Source organism: Conger conger, chromosome 6 (assembly GCF_963514075.1).
Source record: "Conger conger chromosome 6, fConCon1.1, whole genome shotgun sequence".
Lineage (NCBI taxonomy): Eukaryota > Metazoa > Chordata > Actinopteri > Anguilliformes > Congridae > Conger > Conger conger.
Window position 1 is genome coordinate 45228209 of NC_083765.1, and position 23737 is coordinate 45251945.

General features: G+C 42.6%; 1 protein-coding gene across 1 annotated transcript in view; it reads right to left on the bottom strand.

The window, feature by feature from the left end:
• LOC133130072 (docking protein 4-like) overlaps window positions 1-4754 on the bottom strand; it is an 11404-nt gene extending 6650 nt beyond the window's left edge. Inside the window, exons 1-4 of the mRNA XM_061244317.1 lie at window positions 4651-4754; window positions 3600-3719; window positions 1215-1353; window positions 62-179 (exon numbers count right to left, since the gene is read on the bottom strand). Of these exons, the coding sequence (XP_061100301.1) occupies window positions 62-179; window positions 1215-1352 (256 nt within the window). The 5' untranslated portion in view covers window position 1353; window positions 3600-3719; window positions 4651-4754. The remainder of the gene's footprint in view (window positions 1-61; window positions 180-1214; window positions 1354-3599; window positions 3720-4650) is intronic.
• Between the last annotated feature and the right edge of the window lie 18983 nt (window positions 4755-23737).

Sequence of the window (23737 nt, forward strand, 5' to 3'; positions counted from 1 at the left end):
AAAATACTGATAAATGAGGCCTGGCGTGTGTGAGTAAGGTGCTCTGTGATTGGCTGGGTACCGTTGGCGCTGTCCAGTCCGGCGGGCGTGCCCGTGATGTGGTGCCAGAAGGCACTGCGGGGCAGGATGGCCGTGGGGGTGCAGGGGTACGAACCCGCCTCCGAGCCTTTCGACAGCAACTGTGCAGGAGAGCGGACATGTTATCATCATCATCATCATCACCATCATGTGTCTGAGTGTGTGTGTGTGGTAACAGTGAGTATGTGTGTATGAGGGAACAGTGAGTGTGTGTGTGTGTGTAACAGCGTGTGTGCCAGTGTATGTGTGTCTAACAGTGTGTGTGAGTGTATGTGTGTGTGTGGTAACAGTGTGTGTGTATCTGCGCTACAGTGAGTGTGTGTAACAATGTGTGTGTGTGTGAGAGTGTGTGTGTGTGTGTGAGTGTGTGTGAGTGAGTGTGTGTGAGAGTGTGTGTGTGTATGAGTGTGTGTATGTGTGTGTGTGAGAATGAGTGTGTGTGTGAGTGTGTGAGTGAGGGTGTGTGTGTGTGTGAGTGAGTGTGTGTGTGAGTGTGAGAGTGAGGGTGTGTGTGTGTGAGTGAGTGAGTGAGTGAGTGAGTGAGTGAGTGAGTGAGTGAGTGAGTGAGTGAGTGAGTGAGTGAGTGTATGTGTGTGTGTGAGAGAATGAGTGAGTGTGTGTGTGTGTGGTAACAGTGTGTGTATCTGCGCTACAGTGAGTTTGTGTAAGAGTGTGTGTGTGTGTGAGAGTGCGTTTGTGTGTGTGTGTGTGTGTGTGTGAGTGTGTGAGAGAGTGAGTGAGTGTTGTGTGTGTGTAAGAGTGTGTGTATGTGTGTGTGTGTGAGAGTGAGTGTTGTGTGTGTTGTGTGTGTGTGTGTGTGTGTAAGCGTGTGTGTGTATGTGTGTGTGTGAGAGTGAGTGAGTGTTGTGTGTGTTGTGTGTGTGTGTGTGTGTGTGTAAGTGTGTGTGTGTGTGTGTATGTATGTGTGTGTGTGAGAGTGAGTGAGTGTTGTGTGTGTGTGTGTGTGTGTGTAAGAGTGTGTGTGTATGTGTGTGTGAGTGAGTGAGTGAGTGAGTGAGTGAGTGAGTGAGTGAGTGAGTGAGTGAGTGAGTGAGTGAGTGAGTGAGTGAGTGAGTGAGTGAGTGAGTGTGAGAGTGAGTGAGTGAGTGTTGTGTGTGTGTGTGTGTGTGTCTCACCCTGCTGTTCTTCTCCAGCTCCAGCAGGGCTCTCTTGTGCTGCTCAGCGATGGCGAGTGTGGCAGAGTGGACCCTCTGGTAGATCTGCTCTCCCTCCCGCGTCTGGAAGGTGTACAGCCCCTCCCCACTGTCACACATCCTGTTGAGACATGTTCACACGGTTACACACACACACACACACCCACTGTTACACACACACACTGTTACACACATAAGCACACACTCATTGTTACACACACACACACACTCACTGTTACACACACTCACACACACCCACTGTTACACACATAAACACACACTCACTCACATATACATACACACAAACACTCACACACACTCACATACACACCAAATAACAGGCCTTCCCCACTGTCACACATCCTGTAGAGACATGTACACACTGTTACCACACACACACACACACACACACACACACACACACACACTAACAGACACCCAAACATGCATACATACTCTACACACACATTCATACTCTGAAACATGCATGTACACACTGTTAGACACACACACAGACTGTCACTGGGAGGCATTGATGTTCTGCTGACAGATTACTGTCACATTAACACCACTGGATAAAACAAATAAATCTGTGTCAGCAGCCATGAGAATTGCTCCACGGATCCACATTAGTGTTCATCGTTAAGATCATAATTGAGATGACACAGGTACTGTGTGCTCGCAGACAGAATTACAAGCCTTCAAACCCCGTTAAAAAAAACATAAGTCTCGGCACGTGACGAACGTGACATTTTTTGGAGCCCCGCGGAGTGCTTCTGCCATTTCCCGTAACTGTAAAAAGCGGTGAAGATGAGCACGTCGACAAAGGCTGCTTCGCGGCAATGCACCGGTACAACCATGAGAGGGCGGCATATCCCACCTTTAAACCCAGCGAGGCAGGCACATCTCGTTTTCTCTGTTGTTTGAGGCAGAGCCTGCCAAGTGGAGTGAGTCACAGTTTCTTTCTTTTCAATCAGCGAGGATGAAACCACAGGAGATGAGATAAGAACCTGACCCTTTGAGGAGTAGGTTTTCTCACAATCCTTTTTTTTATTTTATTTTTACATTCTAGAACGCCACTGCTTTAAATTGACCAGCTGTGATTGTAACATCAGCATTAGAATGTTCCGCGAAGTACATCCTAATATCATATTTGTGACCTCACACCTCAAAGGAAGGGTTAAATCTGTCTAATCTAATCATGTAATCTGGCGGACGGATCTGTCCTTGGAGCTGGGACGTGGCTGAGATCGAGCTGGCCCGCATACTGCTGTGTGTCTGAGTTATACACACTGTGTGAGGGCTGCAGTACCAGCACCGGGCAGAGGAGGGCACCCTCTCTTCATTACACCCCCACATAGGTAAAGTACGTCTGCAACTGATACAACACTGCACTGGAAATTTAGTTTCTACATCAGCATTCACACTGTCCTCTCTCTGAGCCCCCCCTCTCTCTCCCCCCTCTCTCTTTCTCTCTCCCTCTCTCTTCCCCCTCTCTCTTTCTCACTCTCTCTCCCCCCTTGCCCCACCGCCCAACTCTCTCTCTCCCTCTCTCTCTCTCTTTCTCCCCGTCTTTCTCTCTCACTCTCTCTACCCCCTTACTCCCCCCCCTTTCTGCCAAAGCATCAATACAACAAACAGAGAATAAACATATGAACAGAGTACAAATATTTGTTAGCTTGTGTAATTTCATTTAGCTCTCTGCCTCTCTCTCTGTCTCACCCCCATCACTCTCCCTCCCCCTCTCTCTCACCCCCTCCCTCCACCCTCCCAAACGCACCCTCCCACCCCCTGCCTCCCTCCCCCTCCCCCATGCTCTCTCTCCCTCCCCGTCCCTCTCACCCCCTCCCTCCACCCTCCCCAATGCACCCTCCCAGAGTCAACTCTTCATAACCATATGTACAGTCATAAAGTCTCAAAGCATTCAGTGCTACACCACCAGGACTCTCTTCTGTCCCTAGTGGAATGACTGTGTGCTCGGTGATTGTTTGTGTTTTGTGTTGGAAGTAAATCGGTGAATGGTGTAGGAATTACAGCCCCCCCAATTTCAAAAATAATTGGATAAATTAACAATCATAGATTAACTAGTGATTTTTTGCATTTCCTTTGCATGCCATGACCTGTTGTCCGTAACCTATCAACATCATCAGAGTCTGGATATCTTATTTTCAGGCTGTCCTACAAGCGATAGTAAAGTTATTTGCATATAAATGGATCCCTATGGGAATTGGGGGTTGGGACGAAATTCAGCTGTAAATTATGCTGATACAGTACAAACACACACAAACACACACACACACACTCCATACCATAGATACTGTATATACACGCACACACACACACACACACACACACACACACACACACCTGTGTGCTCACACTGCACCCCCGCTGCCAGCAGGTCCGGCTCCCCCAGGCTGATGTCATTGAGGCGGGTCCCCAGGCACTCAATTGACAGGGTCTTGAACCACTCCTCTGCCTCCAGCTCTGTGAGGAAACAGGAAGTGAGAATGTGGCTCCTCCCACTGTATGACATCATGTGTTTGAGCAGTAATTACTGACCTGAAGCACCACACACACACTTTGCTAAGTAAGACAAAAATATTGCCAATGAAGTGAGACAGTTTGAGTTTTTAAGATTTGCCAAAGGGCCAAGATAATTTCACTTGTTAAGCAAACAGTAACTTAAAAGAAGGCAAACATTTTCTACTTGAGGAGAGAGATATGATTTTAAGTTTCATCACAAGACTAAAACCCTTTGATAATGTTTATTCGATAGGAACAAACACATTTAAAAACAGATTACTGTAGAACAAAATCCAATGCAATGCACCACAGAATTGATGGCTTATGCTCATTTCCAATGCTTGTCCCAAGAATGGCTTTTCAAACACACGCATATACAACACAAAATCGAAATCATAATATACACTTGTGTTCAAATAAATAGCAGTGCGTTAAAAAAAGTTCATAAAGTGCAAATATTTGAATTGCTTTGAGTTGAATATTTCAAATGTAGTAGACACATGACACATTCAATTCCAAATCAAAGCATTAGCAAATTCTTTTACAGGAAGCAAAGAAAAGGAATATTAATCTGTTCAAAAAAATGGCAGTGTCGACATTTTTCTCTACAAACTCAAACTGTATAAACAGAAGACATTTTTCAAGATTAACTCATATTTAGTTGCATAACCGTTTTTGATAACAATGCATCGAGTCAACCAACTTCTGGCATCTAGAAACAAGCATTTCAGCCCAGGAACGTACTACATTCCACAGTTCCTGTGAATTTTGTTTATTTTTTCATGCTCAGTTGACATTACTGTGGAATTGCCAATTTCGTTTTGCAGTCCGGCAAAATGGCAAGAAATCTTACAGTTACAATCACAGAAGCAATTCCACAAGCGCTACTCACAAGCTATGTGCTATCCAAGCAGACTTGGGTGAAAATAAGTGATTGTTTTAGATTCAAAAACTTTTTCTGCACTTCACTACGCACAAACTATGCCATTGGCTGGCTCAATCGTACAAGGCTATATTAATCGAGAGCAGAAAAGTTTTTGAAACCAAAGCAATTACGTAGCTAGTTAACCCACATTTAGCCTACTGTGCACGTTGTTTTCATTATTCCATGAAGTAATTATGTATTACTTTACCGGCGTATACAAACGGCGTATAAATGTTTTTTCACTCCTTCGCGTCTCTTTGTAACATTATTCCTCCACGGCAATTTGTCTTCAATTCGTATTTTCAAAACTACGTAGTTCGCTAGTAACTTTTAGGCCTATTGTTATGAAATTTCCACTTTTGCTTCGTGCCTTCTACTCAACTTAAACGGTCATTCAACTCCGTAGCATATGAGCCAACTAAACATGTTTTTTTGCGTAATTTTTGTGAAAAACATTCATTTTTTCTGTATTTGGAATTTAAGTGGTAGCCTACCATTCAGCTAACTCGCAGATTTTAAGGCCTGCACCTATAAATGTAACGATCAATGTCACTATTATTTTTCCCTACATGGCAAGAAACGAGGCTAATGTTGCGGAGTTAACATTTTTTAAAGCGTTGTTATTCGAGGCAAAACACCACACATTCTAAAAAGCAAAAATGGCCACAACTAGAAAGGCAATTACGTATTTAACACACATTTAGTCTACTGTGTCTACGATTTATTCACTACAGTAATTCTGTATTACTTTACGGACGTATAAAAATCTCACTCAGTCGATTATGAAATAAAATCTCCTACCCGCTAAACCGACTGTCACACCTTCAGCACTGTGTTCTGCTGTTAACACTTTAATCGTGTGGATTTGGAATTTAAACGGTAGCCTACCATTTGGCTAACACGCGCACCATTTTAAGGCCTGCTCATATTTCCAACCGTTACAAATTACATAAGCTATAAATGTAGCGATGGACGTCGATAGAATTTTTCCTACATGGCAACATTACAAACAAAATAGGCTAACACAAATTCTGAAAAGCAATTACGTTGTTAATCCACATTTGGCCTAACCTTACTGTGCGCGTCGTTTTAATAATTCCCTAAAGTAATTCTGTATTTTAAGGCCTGCTCATATTTCCAACCGTTACAAATGACATGTAGGCTATGCTATAACGTTACATGTAAACGAACAACGTCGATATCATTTTCCCTACATTCCAAGAAACTACGATGCCAGACAATATTTCATACACCGTTATGTTATTAGACGCAAAATACCACAAATTCTGAAAATCATATACGACCCCAAATAGAAAATGTCTGAGAATTATAACCTGCGCAATAAAAAGGCTAGCTACACTCATTTAAACGATTTCCAAGTAATTCGGCTGCTTGATCTTAGTAGCCTACAACGTGTCTGAAGCAATTGTTAAATTGCAACGATAGATAGCGGTTATGAAGTATAGCTTCTTTAAGTTAAGTTGCTATGAAAGATACAATGTACTGCCAAAATGAAGAAAACGTCTTTGGAATCGTACAACCGCGCCGTGTGCATCCCGCATTTGCGCATTGACATGCGTCTTTTTTTGTGGGGGGGTTTACAATTAATTCGTCAGTGACTTCTCATTTATTATTATTTATTTTATTTTTCAGTCTTGGATATTAGCCACATGTTTATTAAGCGCCTGACCTACCGTATATATAAAAAACACATTGTTTGGTTACTGTATGTATGTAATGTGCCTTTATGCAGACCATCTTGCGCGGTTGGCGCAAACTAACAGTATTCGATTATTTAATAAAGTCGAATTTGGCTGGTAAAAAAAAAGCATTGTTTTCTTTCCTCCACTGAAGTCACACGATGAAAAAGCAAGAGACACGGAGAGCCTTACGTTCTGCGGATCTCCTTGCTGCTGTCCCCCAAAATCTGAAAGAGTCCGTCCAGGATTTCTGGCAGGTAGTCCAGGAGGTTGATATCAGGGACCGACTCCAGCACCAGGATCTGAAAGAGCGAACCGACCACCAGTCAGAAATTCCTCATGTTCCTCATGTCCTAATATCCAAAAACCATAGAACGAAAGAGAAAGAGACTGTATTTTATTTTTCTCATCACTGTAAACATCTTGCAACTTGACAGTACCGCCGTTCATAAATCCAACCAGCAACCAAAATGCGTGGAAGTGATTATATTGTATGAGCAACCCTACGGATTTTGACAAATATTGCAGACGGTAAAGACTTAAAAGATTCCGGTAGTTACACGATTGACAGCACATGGTAGCTCCATCCTCTAAGGCAGTGGTCTCAAACTGCGTGCACGGGCTGTGTGTATGCTGTTTTTTATTCCAGCCTCATATCTTCAGTATATAATTAGTTCAATTATTTGCCGAATTAGGGCTGCATGGTTGCACATAACGTGCAGTATATAAAGGGAAATGTGTCACGTGTGTTGTCAAAATAGTGACTGTTGCTCATATTCTGAGCTTTAATGCAGTTAAATGCATAGGGCTGAATGTGTCATTTGAATCAATTAAGGCAGCCATCTTTAAGAAGACTGGTACGATAACAATCACCGCAAACCACCATCTTATGTATTATAGCATTTACTTCTTTGTACAGAGTGAATGCTATAAACCGGGGATGTCAAACTGAATTCCCAGAGGGGCAGCCTGCAGACACTGCGGCCCTCCAGGACTGGAGTCAAACCTGCAGGCACTGTGGCCCTCCAGAACTGGAGTTAAACCTGCAGGCACTGGGGCCCTCCAGAACTGGAGTTAAACCTGCAGGCACTGGCAGTCTTAAAATGTAGGGGTCTTCCGCTCACCCAGGATATGATGAACTGGCGAGCGTACTGGTTATTGGAGTAGATCCTCTCACGCAGCAAGGGGACAAAGGCCACCAGGTCAAACTTGTTGCTCTCTGTCACAATGTCCTGTGAAGGAGGGAGAGAGAGAGAGAGATGGCATCATCAACATCTTCAGGGTACATCTCAAGGAGCCTGACATTAACACAATTAGCAGAGAATGAACAGTAAACTGGACTAAGAGGCCAATGGTGAAGCAGCCAATGAAGAGGAAACTGTTAGTGTTTCCCGACAGAGAGCACCCCAGCCTGAAGATTTGTTTAAAGTCTTTGTTGGTGTTTCTTGGGTGTCGGAAACCATGGAAGTGTCACAGAAGGGTGCAGATTTGGTTACAGTCATATAGAATAGCAGGCAAGAGAAAGACTTGCATGTATAAAACTAATGTGATAAAGCACGGGACGGGGGGGGGGATTAATTTGCCTTTTCTTTTGGGGGGGGGTTCTTTGTCTCCTTTAAAACACAAAACTGTTGTGTGTTCTTCTTGCAGGGCATCTACTCCTATCCTTACAAGCTGAAGATTTACATAAAATGTTGTCACTCGGGTCTCACATGTACTGTAATAAGATCACACAACAATCAGCATATGCCATATGTACAACGCCAGCCCAATGAATAGCAAGGTTTGCGGTCCTGCCCTGCCGTCCGGGCCTGGCGTACATAGTGTTCATGATGTGGCGTATCATCAGTGATTCATCGTGACAGTGCAGTTATTGTGCATATCCTCGAGTTTATGAAGGTTCCCGACCATGACCATGCACAGACATTTCCATTAATTTCCTTTTATTGCATAAAAAAACTTTTGAAAGCAGAAAACAGACTAACAAAGAGGACTACTCAGTTTTTATTCTTTGTTATCTCTCCTCAACTCTCACTAAAGCATGAAAGTGACTTGATTCTTTAGTTACTTAGGCCAGTGGCAGGCCAGTCCTGGGTTCTGTGTATGCTAGTTTTTGATACAGTATTGATCTTGATCAATTGGACAGGGGTCCCCCAGAACAAATGCTCACAATATGCTTAACCAAATTCATTGTTAATAATGGCAAATCACAACACCATGGGATTACATAATTCCCAAAACAGTTACGATGACAGAGCTGAGGCAGTATTGATGACATCAGCAAAGAGAAAAGGCCTGTAGCCTCTGCCTAAACCTGTCTTTTGTTTTTATCTTTGTACAAACACTGGAGCGTTTCAACATTACATTCTAGGTCAATACTCTATGATGTGTAAACACAGGGACAAGATCACAGGTTCACTCCGAGTACCCAGTCATCTCTACTTTGGCTGAAGAAAAGGCAACGGTTGACATGACCCGATTGGACCCGAGTTCCCACCCCGATTGGTCAGTAGATTAAAAAAGCCCCTTAGCCTGGTTATCTACTCTTTCACACAACCACTGACAAGACCTGATTGCATCAAGATCCCATGCACCAATTTGCTGGTTGATTCAAAAAGCCCCCTTAAGCAGAGCTATCTATCCTTTCATGTGACAATTGACGCAAACTGATTGGATCGAGTTCCCAAACAGCCTGTTATCTGCCTGCCCGCAATCCTGCCTTTTAATGTGCTTTCTCAATGTGTTGTTTACAAGAACAAAATGTATTTCTTGTGATCTGTACATTTTGGTTGATACAAAGATTTCCTTTAAGTTGTGTATTAAAATTACCAGCCAACAGATGACCTGAAGTGTTTAAAACATGTATTAGACCCAGGTCTGGTCACCACACTGTGCAGCAGAAGCCTTTGCTGTTACCAGAACATGGACTCCACCCTGTTCATTGCTTTCATTATGTCACGGTGACCCAGCTCAGTGCACAACCTCACGCTCTACACAGCAGCAGTCTGCAGGGACGACAGTCATTTGTGGGCCCTCTCCCTGATGACAACATGTCATTCTGAATCCCTGGTAAAGCTGAACATGAATAAAATGCGTCTCCTTTTCTGACATTACTTACAAAACAGAGCTGCTGAGGTATCGTGCTGTGACCAGTGGTTTCCCATCCCTGTACCCAACAATCTACCATCATGTAGGTCTTTACTCCAACCCTAACAAAGCACACCTCATTTAACAGCTAGAGCAGTGCTGCACAACCCTGTTCCTCGAGATCTAACAACCTGTAGGTTTTCACTCCAATCCTTACAAAGCACCCCTCATTCTCAGATCTCCTGGAGATGCCAATCAGTAGAATCCAGTGGGTGAAATTAGGGTGAAAATAAAAACCCACAGGATGGCAGATCTCCAGGAGCAGGGAGGGGAACCGCTGCGTTCGACCCCTCTCTGCCCTTCCCCGGTGTGCGGAGACTGCGTGAGGGAACCTTGCTCAGCCCATCGAAGAGGACATTGAAGTGGGGGAGCACCGCGCCCCAAGCCACCTTCACGATGTTGTACAGCGCCTCGCAGGCGTAGTAACGCAGGCGGCTGTCCGATGTGTAATGCAGACAGAGACATGGATGTTTCTTTGTGGCAGCAGTGTAGGTAAACAACGCTACTGTGCATCAGTTGGTGAGTAACGTTACTCTACGTGTCAGTAGTGTAGGTGAGAACTGTAACTGTTTGCGTGAGTAGTGTAGGTCAGTATTGTAACTTTGCGTCAGTAGTGTGGGTGATGTTTCATTGTGACAGCAGCATAGGTAAACAACATTACTGTGCATCAGTTCGTGAGTAAAGTTGCTCAAGTGTAGGTCAGTAGTGTGGGTGACTAATGTTTATGCGTGTGTCAGTACTGTGGTGATTAATGGTACTTTGTGTCAGTAGTGTTGGTCAGTGCTGTCAATGGGCATCAGTGGTGACCGTAAGTCAGGGGTGCACATGTCCGGTCCTCAAGGGCAGGTCTGCAGGTTTTTGTTCCAGCCAATTGCCTTGTTTTTAATTTGCTGACAGTTCTATAAATTACCCTGGTTCAAGCCTGTACTTGAGCACAGTAAAACCATTATGATGCACTGGCAGTCTGCAGCTGTAGCTGGTACTCATACACATGTCAGATAAGATATGATTGAGTCAATTAAATAATTAAGACCAGAAGTTGCCCTTGTTGCGCACCCCTGCTGTAAGTGCCCTTTCCTACCTTCCCCAGGGCGATGGAGCAGGCAGCCAGGGCGATGAGCCCCCCCTTGCGGCTGTGGGCGTGCTGGGACAGAGCAAACTCAGAGGCCAGGATCTGGATGATATGTCGTATCTGGGTGGAATTATTCTGGGCAACAAACTCCTTCACAAGCCTGGAAACACACACTCACACACACACACACACACACACACACACCGTTTACTACAGAAGTAAGAAGTTAGCCCAGTGGTCCTCACTCCAGGTCCAGGAGCGCAACAGGGATTGTGGGTTTTTGTTTTCGTCTTACTATCAGCAACCAATTCAGCAACCAGTTCAACAATTCAGATCCAAGCCATAATGTGCAAGCCAATGTCCTCAGGACCAAAACCGTGTTTCACAGCACAGCAGGGGAGCTGGTGCCCCGCTTGTATGTTTGCTGAACCAATCCACAACCTTTGTGCTCAAACTAATTCCAACCTTTGTGGATTATTTTGTGATATTCTGTCTCTCAATGTTAAAATGTACCTATGATTAAAATTTAACACAGTTCCATTCTTTGTAAGTGGGCAAACCTACAAAATCAGCAAGGGATCAAACAATTATTACTCCCACTGTACGCTGGTCAGCCAGTGAACAGCTGGTTGACCAGCTAAAAGTGTTGAAAACACATCTTAAACCAGCTTGTCCAGTTTAGGCTGTTTTACGCTGGTATTTTCAGCAAGGCAAGCATATCCACTGCTGCACAAACCACCAGAATTGCTTTTTTGCATTGCTGTCCTCCAGATGATCCACACAGTTAATATGCTGATGGAAACCACAGGTGCCTGATTGAGCCGTTTGATTATCCACAGGGACCTCATGCTCCCTGGGTAACTCGGAACAGCTCTTTTGACTTAAATCCAATTTCAGGTTTTATGAGGGTTCTGGGTTTTACTCAGTGCAGTTATCCAGGCGTAATGTACCATTCAGGAGACCCAAGTGCAGACCAGGGGATATTCAGAAATTGTTGTTTATTTACAGTCCGATATCAAAAGCCAGCAATCCAGTATAAGCAATTCTAAAATCGAGATGCTACAGAATAGTAATTAAACTGTCCAAGGTCAAAAATCCAGATGTTCAGAAAGGCAAAGTTCCAAAGGTGCAGGGCAAGAGCAAAGTGAAAAGAATAACATAATAAATAATAATAATCCATCCATCCATCCATTATCTTAACCCGCTTATCCTGAACAGGGTCGCAGGGGGGCTGGAGCCTATCCCAGCATACATTGGGCGAAAGGCAGGAATACACCCTGGACAGGTCGCCAGTCCATCACAGGGCGCACACACACCATTCACTCACACCTATAGACTCTCCAATCAGCCTAACATGCATGTCTTTGGACTGTGGGAGGAAACCGGAGTACCCGGAGGAAACCCACGCAGGCACAGGGAGAACATGCAAACTCCGCACAGAGAGGCCCCGGCCGACGGGGATTCAAACCCAGGACCTCCTTGCTGTGAGGCGGCAGTGCTACCCACTGCACCATCCGTGCCGCCTAATAATAATAATAATAATAATAATAATAATAATAATAATAATAATAATAAGATAAAAAATTAAAAAAATGTATGGAATATAGATCAACATTCTGACAAAGATACCTACTGAGACTGGGGCATAAATACACTGGGGGATAAGACAAACTTGGCGAGGCATGGGAGTGAGAATGATCTAACAAATAAACATCAGGTGAGAAACATGAAAGGGCAATAACGAGGGATATACGAAGACGCGGACTGGATTAACAAAGACACACATATAATACACACGGCTCCGGACTAGGGAGTAGACAATTGCTCAAAGTTAAGGAACATATAATTCAGCAAATACTTCGCTGAATTATATTAATTAAGGCAAGGCAATTTAGAGATAGGACAGAGAGGCGGAGTTATAGAGCCGTATGGAAATAGATAAAGTGAGTCTATTAGTTAGATGATTAAATTTTAATTACCCAAAACTAGTGACAATTAGTTAGACAGAAAAATACTGTGTTAATATAATTAGTACTGTACAAAGTCTATGTTAGTCATTAGTAGATTAGTGCTATCTACAAACCTGAATGGAGGAAAAGCAGGAAGTAAGAGAAAACGGGACTAAGAAGGAATCGTGGGAAACCAGAAAATTCCGAAACCACCCGAATAGTGAACTACATAAAGACGCAAACATCACAGGGGAAGATAAGTGCAATGAATATGAATGTAAACAGAAAACCGGACATGATAATGAAAAATAATAAATTTACAAAAAATACAATACTCACTAACAGACAACGCTCTGACAGTTGGTAACACCAGGTGACTGAAATTACTGAGTTAGTTGGATAACAGTGCTGATTAAAACCCAGAACAGCTTTTTATTTTTTTTACTTCAATCTATTTTCTCGGGTTCTGGGTTTTACTCAGTGCAGTTATCCAGGTGAGGGACTATAAAACAGGGACTATGATGCAGCATTTCCTGCTTGTGTTTCAGCCTTATGGGAGAATAAACCTGGGGTGCACCTGGGTGCACTGTTGTGTGCTCTCAGGAGTAAAGGTGCAGGGGATGCAGACACACCAACTCTGTCAGGGGGGTATTTCACCTGGGTAACTCCACTGAGTAAATCCTGGTCAGCTCTTTTTTTCACTTCATTTTCTACTTCAGGAGGGGGCCTGTTTTTTTTCACTAAATTCACTCTTATCTCTCTTTAGATACTCCAGAATGGTGAGTTGTTGGTTTAAGTAGTATTATTTTCCTCTTTTACTTTCTTTTTTCTCCCTTCTTTTCTTTAGACATTTTTCTTTTCTTTTAGCTTTTGCTTTTTGTGTGTCTTCCTGACAGTATTGGCAGCGAAGTCAAATGGAAGTGTTTAAAGTTGGTTTGCAATGTCCGTTCAGTGGCAACACATATTCAACACTACATGAAACAGGTGAGTAAGGACAGAGAGAGATGTATTGTACTATACGCTCACTGAGCATTTTATTTGGAACTGGATAGGGCCTCCCTTTGATCTCAAAACAGCGTCAATTCTTCATGGCATGGATTCCTCAAGATTCCTTTGAGATTCTGTTCCATGTTGACATGGTTGCCTCATGCAATTTCTGCAGAACTGTCAGAGATGTTGCGAATTCTACCACATCCCAAAGGTGTTCTATTGGATTCAGATCCGGTGACCGGGATGGCCACTGAACAATTTGTCATGTTTAGGAAACAAGTTTGAGACATTTTTTGCTTTGTGACATGGCGCATTATCATGCTGGCAGTAGGCATAAGAAGATGGGTACATTGTGGCCATGAGGTGATGCACATGGTCAGGAACAATACTCAAATAGGCTGTGGCATTCAAGCGATGATTGATTGGCATTAACAGGCCCAAAGTGTGCTTGTGCCCACTACAGCCCAGGCTTTCTGTTCTTGGAGTGGAACCTGATACTTCTCTTATTAAAAACGCATTTCAGCTTACAGAATTTCTGCTTCCTGAATGTTTTTTGTTTTTCGCACCATTCCCTGCAAACTCTAGAGACTGTTCTCTAAAATCCCGAGATCAGCAGTTTCTCAGATACTCAAACCACCCTGTCTGGCACCAACAATCATTCCATGGTCAAAGTCACTTAGATGACATTTTATCAGAAAAACATCTGAACCTCTTGACCACATCTGCATGCTTTTATATCTTTAATTTCAATGTAGTCATATATTTTTAAATCTCAATGCCATATTAACTATATATGTTCTTGTAGCTTTCAACCAGACAGACTACTTATTTCTTAACCCTGTGCACTGTCCGTTATATCATATGGAAGGCACCGGCAATACATCAACTAGGGAACAGACAAAATGACAAAGGGCAAAATAAAAAATACCCAAAATATCTATTTTTCTGTGTGGTATGAAAAAAAAATTTGACTTCAGAAAATCTCCAGCTTGTGTAACGCAGAAGGTAACGGGCGCTCAAACTCCACCCTTGAACGCAGAGACTCGTTTATGGCCAGCCACCCATCCAGGCGATCACATGACACTCCCAAAATATACAGTAATGTTAGCATACAAATATCATGGAGCCTCGCCTGAGCGATATAACAGACAGCTCTAACTTCGCCAGATTATGGCTCCGCCATCAACGTCAGCAATTGCCATCAGCCATCAACATTCTACTGGCTCCACGGCAGCCATCACCATCATCAATAAATCTAACAGCCTACTGTTGTGCTTTGCTTGCTCACTTTACATTGGATGTTGACAGCTTTCATGTTTTCACTCATTAGATTAACAACGAGGGGTCCAGGAGGGCAACTGAAGAATCAAGTGAGTTTATTTTTATTTTTATTTTGACCTACCATGAGCTGTGTTGTGCAAAATGTGTTCAATTACTTGTTAACTATCCAGCTGTACAGTATAATGAGTGCAAAGAAAATCAGGAACTTAATGGAACATAAAAACATAACATTTTAGATTCAGAACATTTAAATGTCCCAATTTGCTCAATTTACCATACAGACTAATACAATATTTTTGTTGTGAAGCAGATCAATGTCAATGTCAATGTCTTCTCTGTGTTTACTTGCATTGTAAGTCGTTAAATGATGCAATGTAACATTTAGTTTCCCCACTGTTCTAGCATCCTCTTCAGCCTTCTGTAAGACTTTTGATCAACCTTTGAAAACTTGCAGTGAAGAAAGGATAAATGGATTATTTTATTGCTCTAAAAACAGAAAAATTAACTCTGAAAATATAAATTTAGAGAATGTTGAGAGGTGAGTTTACAAGCTTATTATTTTCCTTACTATAGTTCTGACTATAGTCAGAACTATAGTCTGACTGCTGATTATTACTGTTGAAAATCTTTCCTAATGTCCAACGTGTCATCGACATTGTGTCTCAATTCTAGGTACTATTGAATTTAGGATCAGAATCACAGCGTCTAGTTTATATGCAATTTTGAGATGTAATCCTTTCAGTTTACTGAAATCCTATCCAAAAAAGTTTTTAAACACTGGGCTCTGATGATTGCATTAGTTTGGATACTGGCTTACGATCTCACATTAGCTTTTTATGTCTCCTTGTGACAGTGTAATTGGCTGCAAAGTCAAAGGGAAGACTCCGATGTCAAACATCCAGCATTTCAGAGGTTCAGTGGCAAAACACCAGGGAAAGAATTTAACTGATCTTCAGTGTGGTATCCCCTCACTGCAAGTGAGTACAGGGCTTTATCCTCTTTGCTCTTGCCATCACTCTGATTCAAGTCATTATTGGCCTCATCTTTCCAGAACTGCTGGCTCTTTTAGGTACTTCTTAGCAAACTGTTTGAATCGTGCTACGTAGCCTCTGTTAAATCAGGGGTGTCAAACTGAATCCCTAAGGGGCCGCAGTATCTGCAGATTTTTGAGGTTTCCTTTCAATCAACTGTCAATTAAGGCCTCCAGAACAAGGAGTGTCAATTCTTTAGCCAATCAATGACTTAAATGCACCACAGGTTCTGAGAACAACCCAAAAACCAGCAGACACTGCTGGTATTAAATTAAGTCTTCTGCAGAGAGTAGTCACCGACATATCCACGCCTGTCTTCTGAAGAGTGTTTTAATTAATTATGCTGAGAATTCTTCAGTCATCAACTGTAGAGGTCTTCCCTGGCCAACCAGCTCCTTTGAAATTACTGAGCTCACCAGTGCTCTCTTTCTTCTTAATGATGTTCCAAACTGTTTATTTGCTGGAAGAATCAGCTGGTAGGTTGCTCCAAACATAACTGAGAACTTGCCACAGTTCTTATGCAGACTTTGGCTCTCTCACTTTCTTTTAGCCATCCAGATAATCCCAGACTGCCATGATACATTTTTTCACTGAAAAGTGGTCTATTGCTTAATATGTTACTTTTCTTTATTTAATGAAATACAAATGCAATCTCTGTAACATTCAATTAAATTTAACTTTACTTATATCGCACATTTTGCAATGCATTGATAATTCCCTACAAATTACTCCCTGTTAATTCACATGGGCACTGGATGATCTGTTTCACAGGCTCAGGCTATTAAGTTTATTGTGACTTTAGAAAGTTGATTCCCAATGAATTGCCTAATCTAAATGAGCATTATGTGCAAATAAATTCAAACTCGTTTACTTTTGTAAACTAAGAAAACTAGTCCCTAGTCCCCAGAGTATTAACTAACAAAACAGATTTACAAAGAGTTCAGGCTCAATCAAATCAAAGACCTGTGGACTGAACTCAAGAAGACAGTTGAATTGTCAATTCTTTATTAAATGTGGGGGGCATCTAGGCCAGGCTCTGTCCGGCCTTCTCTTAGCTCCGGTCCAGGCTCGGTCTCCAGCCCTTCCTCCACTGTCCTTTAGACAGGACAGTCCATGATTCCTCACTGTTTCATCCAGAGGTTGTAGAGAGCCACTTCTCCTCCTGTAATAATAATAATAATAATAATATACACCTTTTATTGAACCCCGTGGGGTAATTTGGCCTCTGCATTTGACTCATCCTAGTTATTAGGAGCAGTGGGCAGCCACAGTGCAGCACCCGGGGAGCAATGTGGGGTTAAGGGCCTGGCTCAAGGGCCCAATGGCTGTCCGGATCATTTATTGTGGCTTGACCGGGATTCGAACCACTGACGTTGTGGCTCCCAGTCATGTACCTTAACCACTACGCTACAAGCCACCCTCCTGTGTCTCTCCCTCCTTCTCTAGTTTTCCTCTGTTTAAGAGCACTCCACCTTGGGCATTCTTAATTAACAGAATGCAGCTCACCTGTTGCTGCTTGCTCAGGCTGTTAACAGGTAATTAGGGAAATACCTGCCCTCAATTAGCTTCCCCAGTAGCCTGCGTTGGGGGAACGGTCTCTGACCGTGCTGCTGAAGGTGGCTCTGCTGCCTATCCCACTCTGCCAGAGGCACCGGGGTGCCACAATATATCGACAGGTACATCTCAAAAATTTGAATATTGTGGAAAACCTCATTTTTTCCTGTCACTTCATTCAAAAAGTGAAACTTTCATATATTCTGGATTCATTACACATAAAGTTAAATATTTCAAGCCTTTTTTTGTTTTATTCTTGAATCTCAGTATCTCAAAATATTTCAATATTACGTAAGACCAATCAAAAAAAGGGAAGGGAAAGTGTGGTAGGAAAAGGTGCACAAGCAACAGGGATGACCACAGCCTTGAGAGGATTGTCAAGCAAAACTGATTGAAGAACTAGGGGGAACTTCACAAGGAGTGGACTGAGGCTGGAGTCAATGCATCAAGAGCCACCATGGCACAGGCCTGTCCAGGAAATGGGCTACAAGTGTCGCATTTCTAGTGTCAAGCCATTCCAGAACCAGAGACAACGTCAGAAGCGCCTTAAAATCCTTTTTTGATCTTATGTAATATTCAAATATTTTGAGATACTGGATTTTCACGAGCTGTAAGCCGTAATCATCAAGATTAATACAAAAAAAGGCTTGAAATATTTACGGAATTACGGAAAAAAAAATGAACGCTTCCACGATATTCAAATTTTTTGAGATGCATCTGTATATTTTTTAATGTATATTTTGTGCATTGCCATTCAGGGGTGCCAATACTTCTGGAGCCCATTCCAGTGCAGTCTTGCGTATTTGGACAGTGATACATTTTTTGTTGTTTTCTCTTTACACTCCAGCAGACAAACAGCTGAAATAAAACTATCACTATGTGGTTAAAGTTGGACACATTAATACAAACTGAAATAAATTATTATTATTATTTTGTTATTTTTATTTCCTAAAGTCTGCCACCCATAGACATCACCAAATACGTGGTATCTTCCCTGGTGATGTGCTGCCAGGCCTGTATTGCAGCCATTTTAAGCTCCTGCATGTTTTGGGGACTATTTGCCTTCAGTCTGGTCTTCAGCAAGTGAAATGCATGTGTCAGTTGGATTGAGGTCAGGTGATTGACTTGGCCAGTCAAGAACATTCCACTTTTTGGCCCACAGGGTCTAGGGTCCTCATCGCACTTGTCCGATGGTGTTCGATTTGCACTTTGTTGTACGTCACTCTGGATAAGAGCGTCTGCTAAATGCCTGTAATGTAATGTCATATAACCTATAGGAGAGGGTTCTTTATCTGTTGAACAGTTACAAATGGATGTTTCTTCACCATTCAAAGAATTATTCTGTCATCCACTACACTGTTGTCTACCAGGTCGTTTGCCATTGCTGAGCTCACCAGTGCGTTATTGCTTCAATGTACCAAACTTATGATTTTTCAGCCTTCTCAGTTTCTCATGTAGAGACAACAACAACAGACCCCAAATGCAGATGGCACTCCTCGAATCAACTCCATACCTTTTCTTGGCTCTTTTATCCTTGAACTAATGATGAAACTTAACACCTGTCCAAGAAACATTTGAGCAGTCCCCTATTACTTTTCGTCCCCTAAAATTGGGGGGACTATGTATAACAATAGCAGCAATTTGTACACAGTATGGATGTAAAAAACCCTAAGTAAAGTTTTAACAGGTCAACTGTTTGTTTGCGTACACAGCAAAAACAACAAAAATGTGTCACTGTCCAAATACTTATGGACTGCACTGTATAGGGAACAGACAAAATGGCAGACAGGTGAGCTTCGTGTGACAGTCAGAAATGCTCGGACACTCGATTTTTAAATGGGAGGCAAATTTGTGCGCATAACTGGTGCTGTATGTTTACTTCCGTGTGCTAGAGAGCGAGAGAGAGAGAAGGCCAAGGGAGCTGCCGTTTGTGTTCACATACACTCAGTGAGCAATTTATTAGGTATTTATTAGACTTATTTTTTAGATTTCTACTACTGTAGCCTATGCACTTAGAGTTATGATGTGTTGTGTGTTCAGAGATTCTCTTCTGCATATCACTATTGAAATGTGTGATGTTTTTGTGTTACGCTCACCTTCCTGTCTGCTTTGACTAGAATAACCAGTCTGATCATTCTCCTCTGGTATCTCTCATTAACAATGCGTTTCTGTCTGCATAACCTTTTTTTTTGTATGCAAACTCTAGAGTGAAAATCCCAGGAGATCAGCAGTTTCTGAAATACTCAAACCACCCTGTCTGCCACCAACAGTCATTCCATGGTCAAAGTCACTTAGATCAAATTTTGTCCCCATTCTGACCTCAATGTAAACATTAACTGAAGCTCCTGACCCGTATCTACATGATTGTATTGCACTGTTGCCACACAATTGGCTGATCAGATAATCGCATGAATAAGTACGTGTAACAAAATAAAAATGTTCCTAATAAAGTGGTCAGTGAGTGTATGACTTGTTAAGCTCAGGGTATTAAAAAGGAAATGCAAATATGTGACGATCATGAATATGATATGGCTAATAAATATTATAAAGGAGAATGCAAAGTTGCTACGGCATGCGCTCTATTTCAGGGGAATAAGAAGAAAACAGATGATGTTCACGTGCAAATTCCTCAAGAAGCCCTCCGTGCAGCCATTGGGAGCGATGATGAAGTTAACTCTGCCATTATTTGGTTTAAAAGAGGCCTGTTCCCGGTAAAGTACAAAATACCTCCCCCATGTGCCTGAAAATATGTATTGATTTACAGGTGCAACTGCAGCAAGAATACTTACATTGCTAACCCATCATTATTTTACTCATGAGATTTTTACGCTTGCCTTACTTTGTAAATGCAGTAATTCGTTATTTATTAAACATATTCATTTTCGTTATTTATTAAACATAAAATAGCCTAAGATTGCTTGCTATAACTAGCTAGTCGATTGCTAGCCACACACAAACTTTATTTAAATTGTCCGACCATAAACCAAGTGAACGCGTACCAGTCGGTAACTGCAGTAAAACTTTGTTCCAAGTTGCAGATTTGTGAGGGGTTTTACTTGGTGCAGTTATTCAGCTAACTCCGTAATCCTGCTTTATGATACAGGCCCCAGGAATGTCTATGGCTGATGTTGGACAGGTTTCATCTATATACAAATCACTCAGTCCTGGTTTGCATAGAGCACTGGCAGCTGTGGATATTTATGTAGCTGTCTAAACCACGGTTTCAGTTTCCTGTTATCCTTCTTAAGTTCTTAATAATATATCCTTAGGAGGTCCTTTCAAGGTTTAAAGTCTCAACGACTATGGGGAAGACAACAGGGACGATAAAGGGGACGACAACAGGGATGACAACAGGGACGAAAATGGGGACGACCATGGGGAAGACAACAGGGACGAAAATGGGAACTACCATGGGGAAGACAACAGGGACGCCCATGGGGACGACAACAGGGACGATAAAGGGGACGACAACAGGGATGACAACAAGGACGAAAATGGGGACGACCATGGGGAAGACAACAGGGACGAAAATGGGGACTACCATGGGGAAGACAACAGGGATGAAAATGGGGACGACAACAGGGATGACAATGGGGACGATAACAGGGACGGTAAAGGGGACGACAACAGGGATGACAACAGGGACGAAAATGGGGATGACCATGGGGAAGACAACTGGGACAAAAATGGGGACTACCATGGGGAAGACAACAGGGATGAAAATGGGGACGACAACAGGGACGACAATGGGGACGATAACAGGGACGACCATGAGGACGACAACAGGGACGAAAATGAGGACGACCATGGGGAAGACAACAGGGACGAAAATGGGGACGGCCATGGGGACGACAACAGGGACGATAAAGGGGACGACAACAGGGATGACAACAAGGACGAAAATGGGGACGACCATGGGGAAGACAACAGGGACGAAAATGGGGACGACAACAGGGATGACAACAAGGACGAAAATGGGGACGACTATGGGGAAGACAACAGGGATGAAAATGGGGACGACAACAGGGACGACAATGGGGACGATAACAGGGACGACCATGAGGACGACAACAGGGACGAAAATGAGGACGACCATGGGGAAGACAACAGGGACGAAAATGGGGACGGCCATGGGGACGACAACAGGGACGATAAAGGGGACGACAACAGGGATGACAACAAGGACGAAAATGGGGACGACCATGGGGAAGACAACAGGGACGAAAATGGGGACTACCATGGGGAAGACAACAGGGATGAAAATGGGGACGACAACAGGGACGATAACAGGGACGACCATGAGGACGACAACAGGGACGGTAAAGGGGACGACAACAGGGATGACAACAGGGACGAAAATGGGGATGACCATGGGGAAGACAACTGGGACAAAAATGGGGACTACCATGGGGAAGACAACAGGGATGAAAATGGGGACGACAACAGGGACGACAATGGGGACAATAACAGGGACGACCATGAGGACGACAACAGGGACGAAAATGAGGACGACCATGGGGAAGACAACAGGGACGAAAATGGGGACGGCCATGGGGACGACAACAGGGACGGTAATGGGGACAACAGGGACGGCGGTGGGGACGGGGAAGAGGACAGGGACGACAATACGGACAATGATGGAAACTGAAGAATCAAGTGAGTTTATTTTTATTTTCATTTTGACATACCATGAGCTGTGTTGTGCAAAATGTGTTCAATTACTTGTTAACTATCCAGCTGTACAGTATAATGAGTGCAAAGAAAAACAGGAACTTAATGTAACATAAAAACATAACATTTTATATTCAGAGCATTTAAATGTCCCAATTTGCTCAATTTACCATACAGACTAATACAATATTTTTGTTGTGAAGCTGATCAATGTATCTTCTCTGTGTTTACTTACATTTTTAGTCGCTAAATGATGCAATGTAACATTTAGTTTCCCCACTGTTCTAGCATCCTCTTCAGCCTTCTGTAAGACTTTTGATCAACCTTTGAAAACTTGCAGTGAAGAAAGGATAAATGAGTTATTTAATTGCTATAAAAACGGAAAAAGTACCTCTGAAAAAATATATTTAGACAATGTTGAGAGGTGAGTTTACGTACAAGCTAATTATTTTCCTTACTATAGTTCTGACTGAGTCTGACTGCTGATTATTACTGTTGAAAATCTTTCCTAATGTCCAACGTGTCATCAACATTGTTCTAGGTACTATTGAATTTAGGATCAGAATCACAGTGTCTAGTTTATATGCAATTTTGAGATGTAATCCTTTCAGTTTACTGAAATCCTATCCAAAAATGTTTTTAAACACTGGGCTCTGATGATTGTATTAGTTTGGATACTGACTTACGATCTCACATTAGCTTTTTATGTCTCCTTGTGACAGTGTAATTGGCTGCATAGTCAAAGGGAAGACTCCGATGTCAAACATCCAGCATTTCAGAGGTTCAGTGGCAAAACACCAGCGAAAGAATTTAACTGATCATCAGCATGGTATCCTCTCAATGCAAGTGAGTACAGGGCTTTATCCTCTTTGCTGTTGCCATCACTCTGATTCAAGTCATTATTGGCCTCATCTTTCCAGAACTCTGCTGGCCCTTTTAGGTACTTCTTAGCAAACTGTTTGAATCGTGCTACGTAGCCTCTGTAAATCTGTTAAATCAGGGGTGTCAAACTGAATCCCTAAGGGGCCGCAGTATCTGCTGGTTTTTGAGGTTTCCTTTCAAGCAACTGTCAATTAAGGCCTCCAGAACAAGGAGTGTCAATTCTTTAGCCAATCAATGACTTAAATGCACCACAGGTTCTGCGAACAACCCGAAAACCAGCAGACACTGCCGGTGTCTTCTGCAGAGAGTAGTCAACGACATATCCACGCCTGTCTTCTGAAGAGTGTTTCTGATCTATCAGACAGGTGTTTGTTTTAATTAATTATGCTGAGAATTCTTCAGTCATCAACTGTAGAGGTCTTCCCTGGCCAACCAGCTCCTTTGAAATTACTGAGCTCACCGGTGCTCTCTTTCTCCTTAATGATGTTCCAAACTGTTTATTTGCTGGAAGAATCAGCTGGTAGGTTGCTCCAAACATAACCGAGAACTTGCCACAGTTCTTATGCAGACTTTGGCTCTCTCACTTTCTTTTAGCCATCCAGATAATCCCAGACTGCCATGATACATTTTTTCACTGAAAAGTGGTCTATTGCTTAATATGTTACTTTTCTTTATTTAATGAAATACAAATGCAATCTCTGTAACATTCAATTAAATTTAACTTTACTTATATCGCACATTTTGCAATGCATTGATAATTCCCTACAAATTACTCCC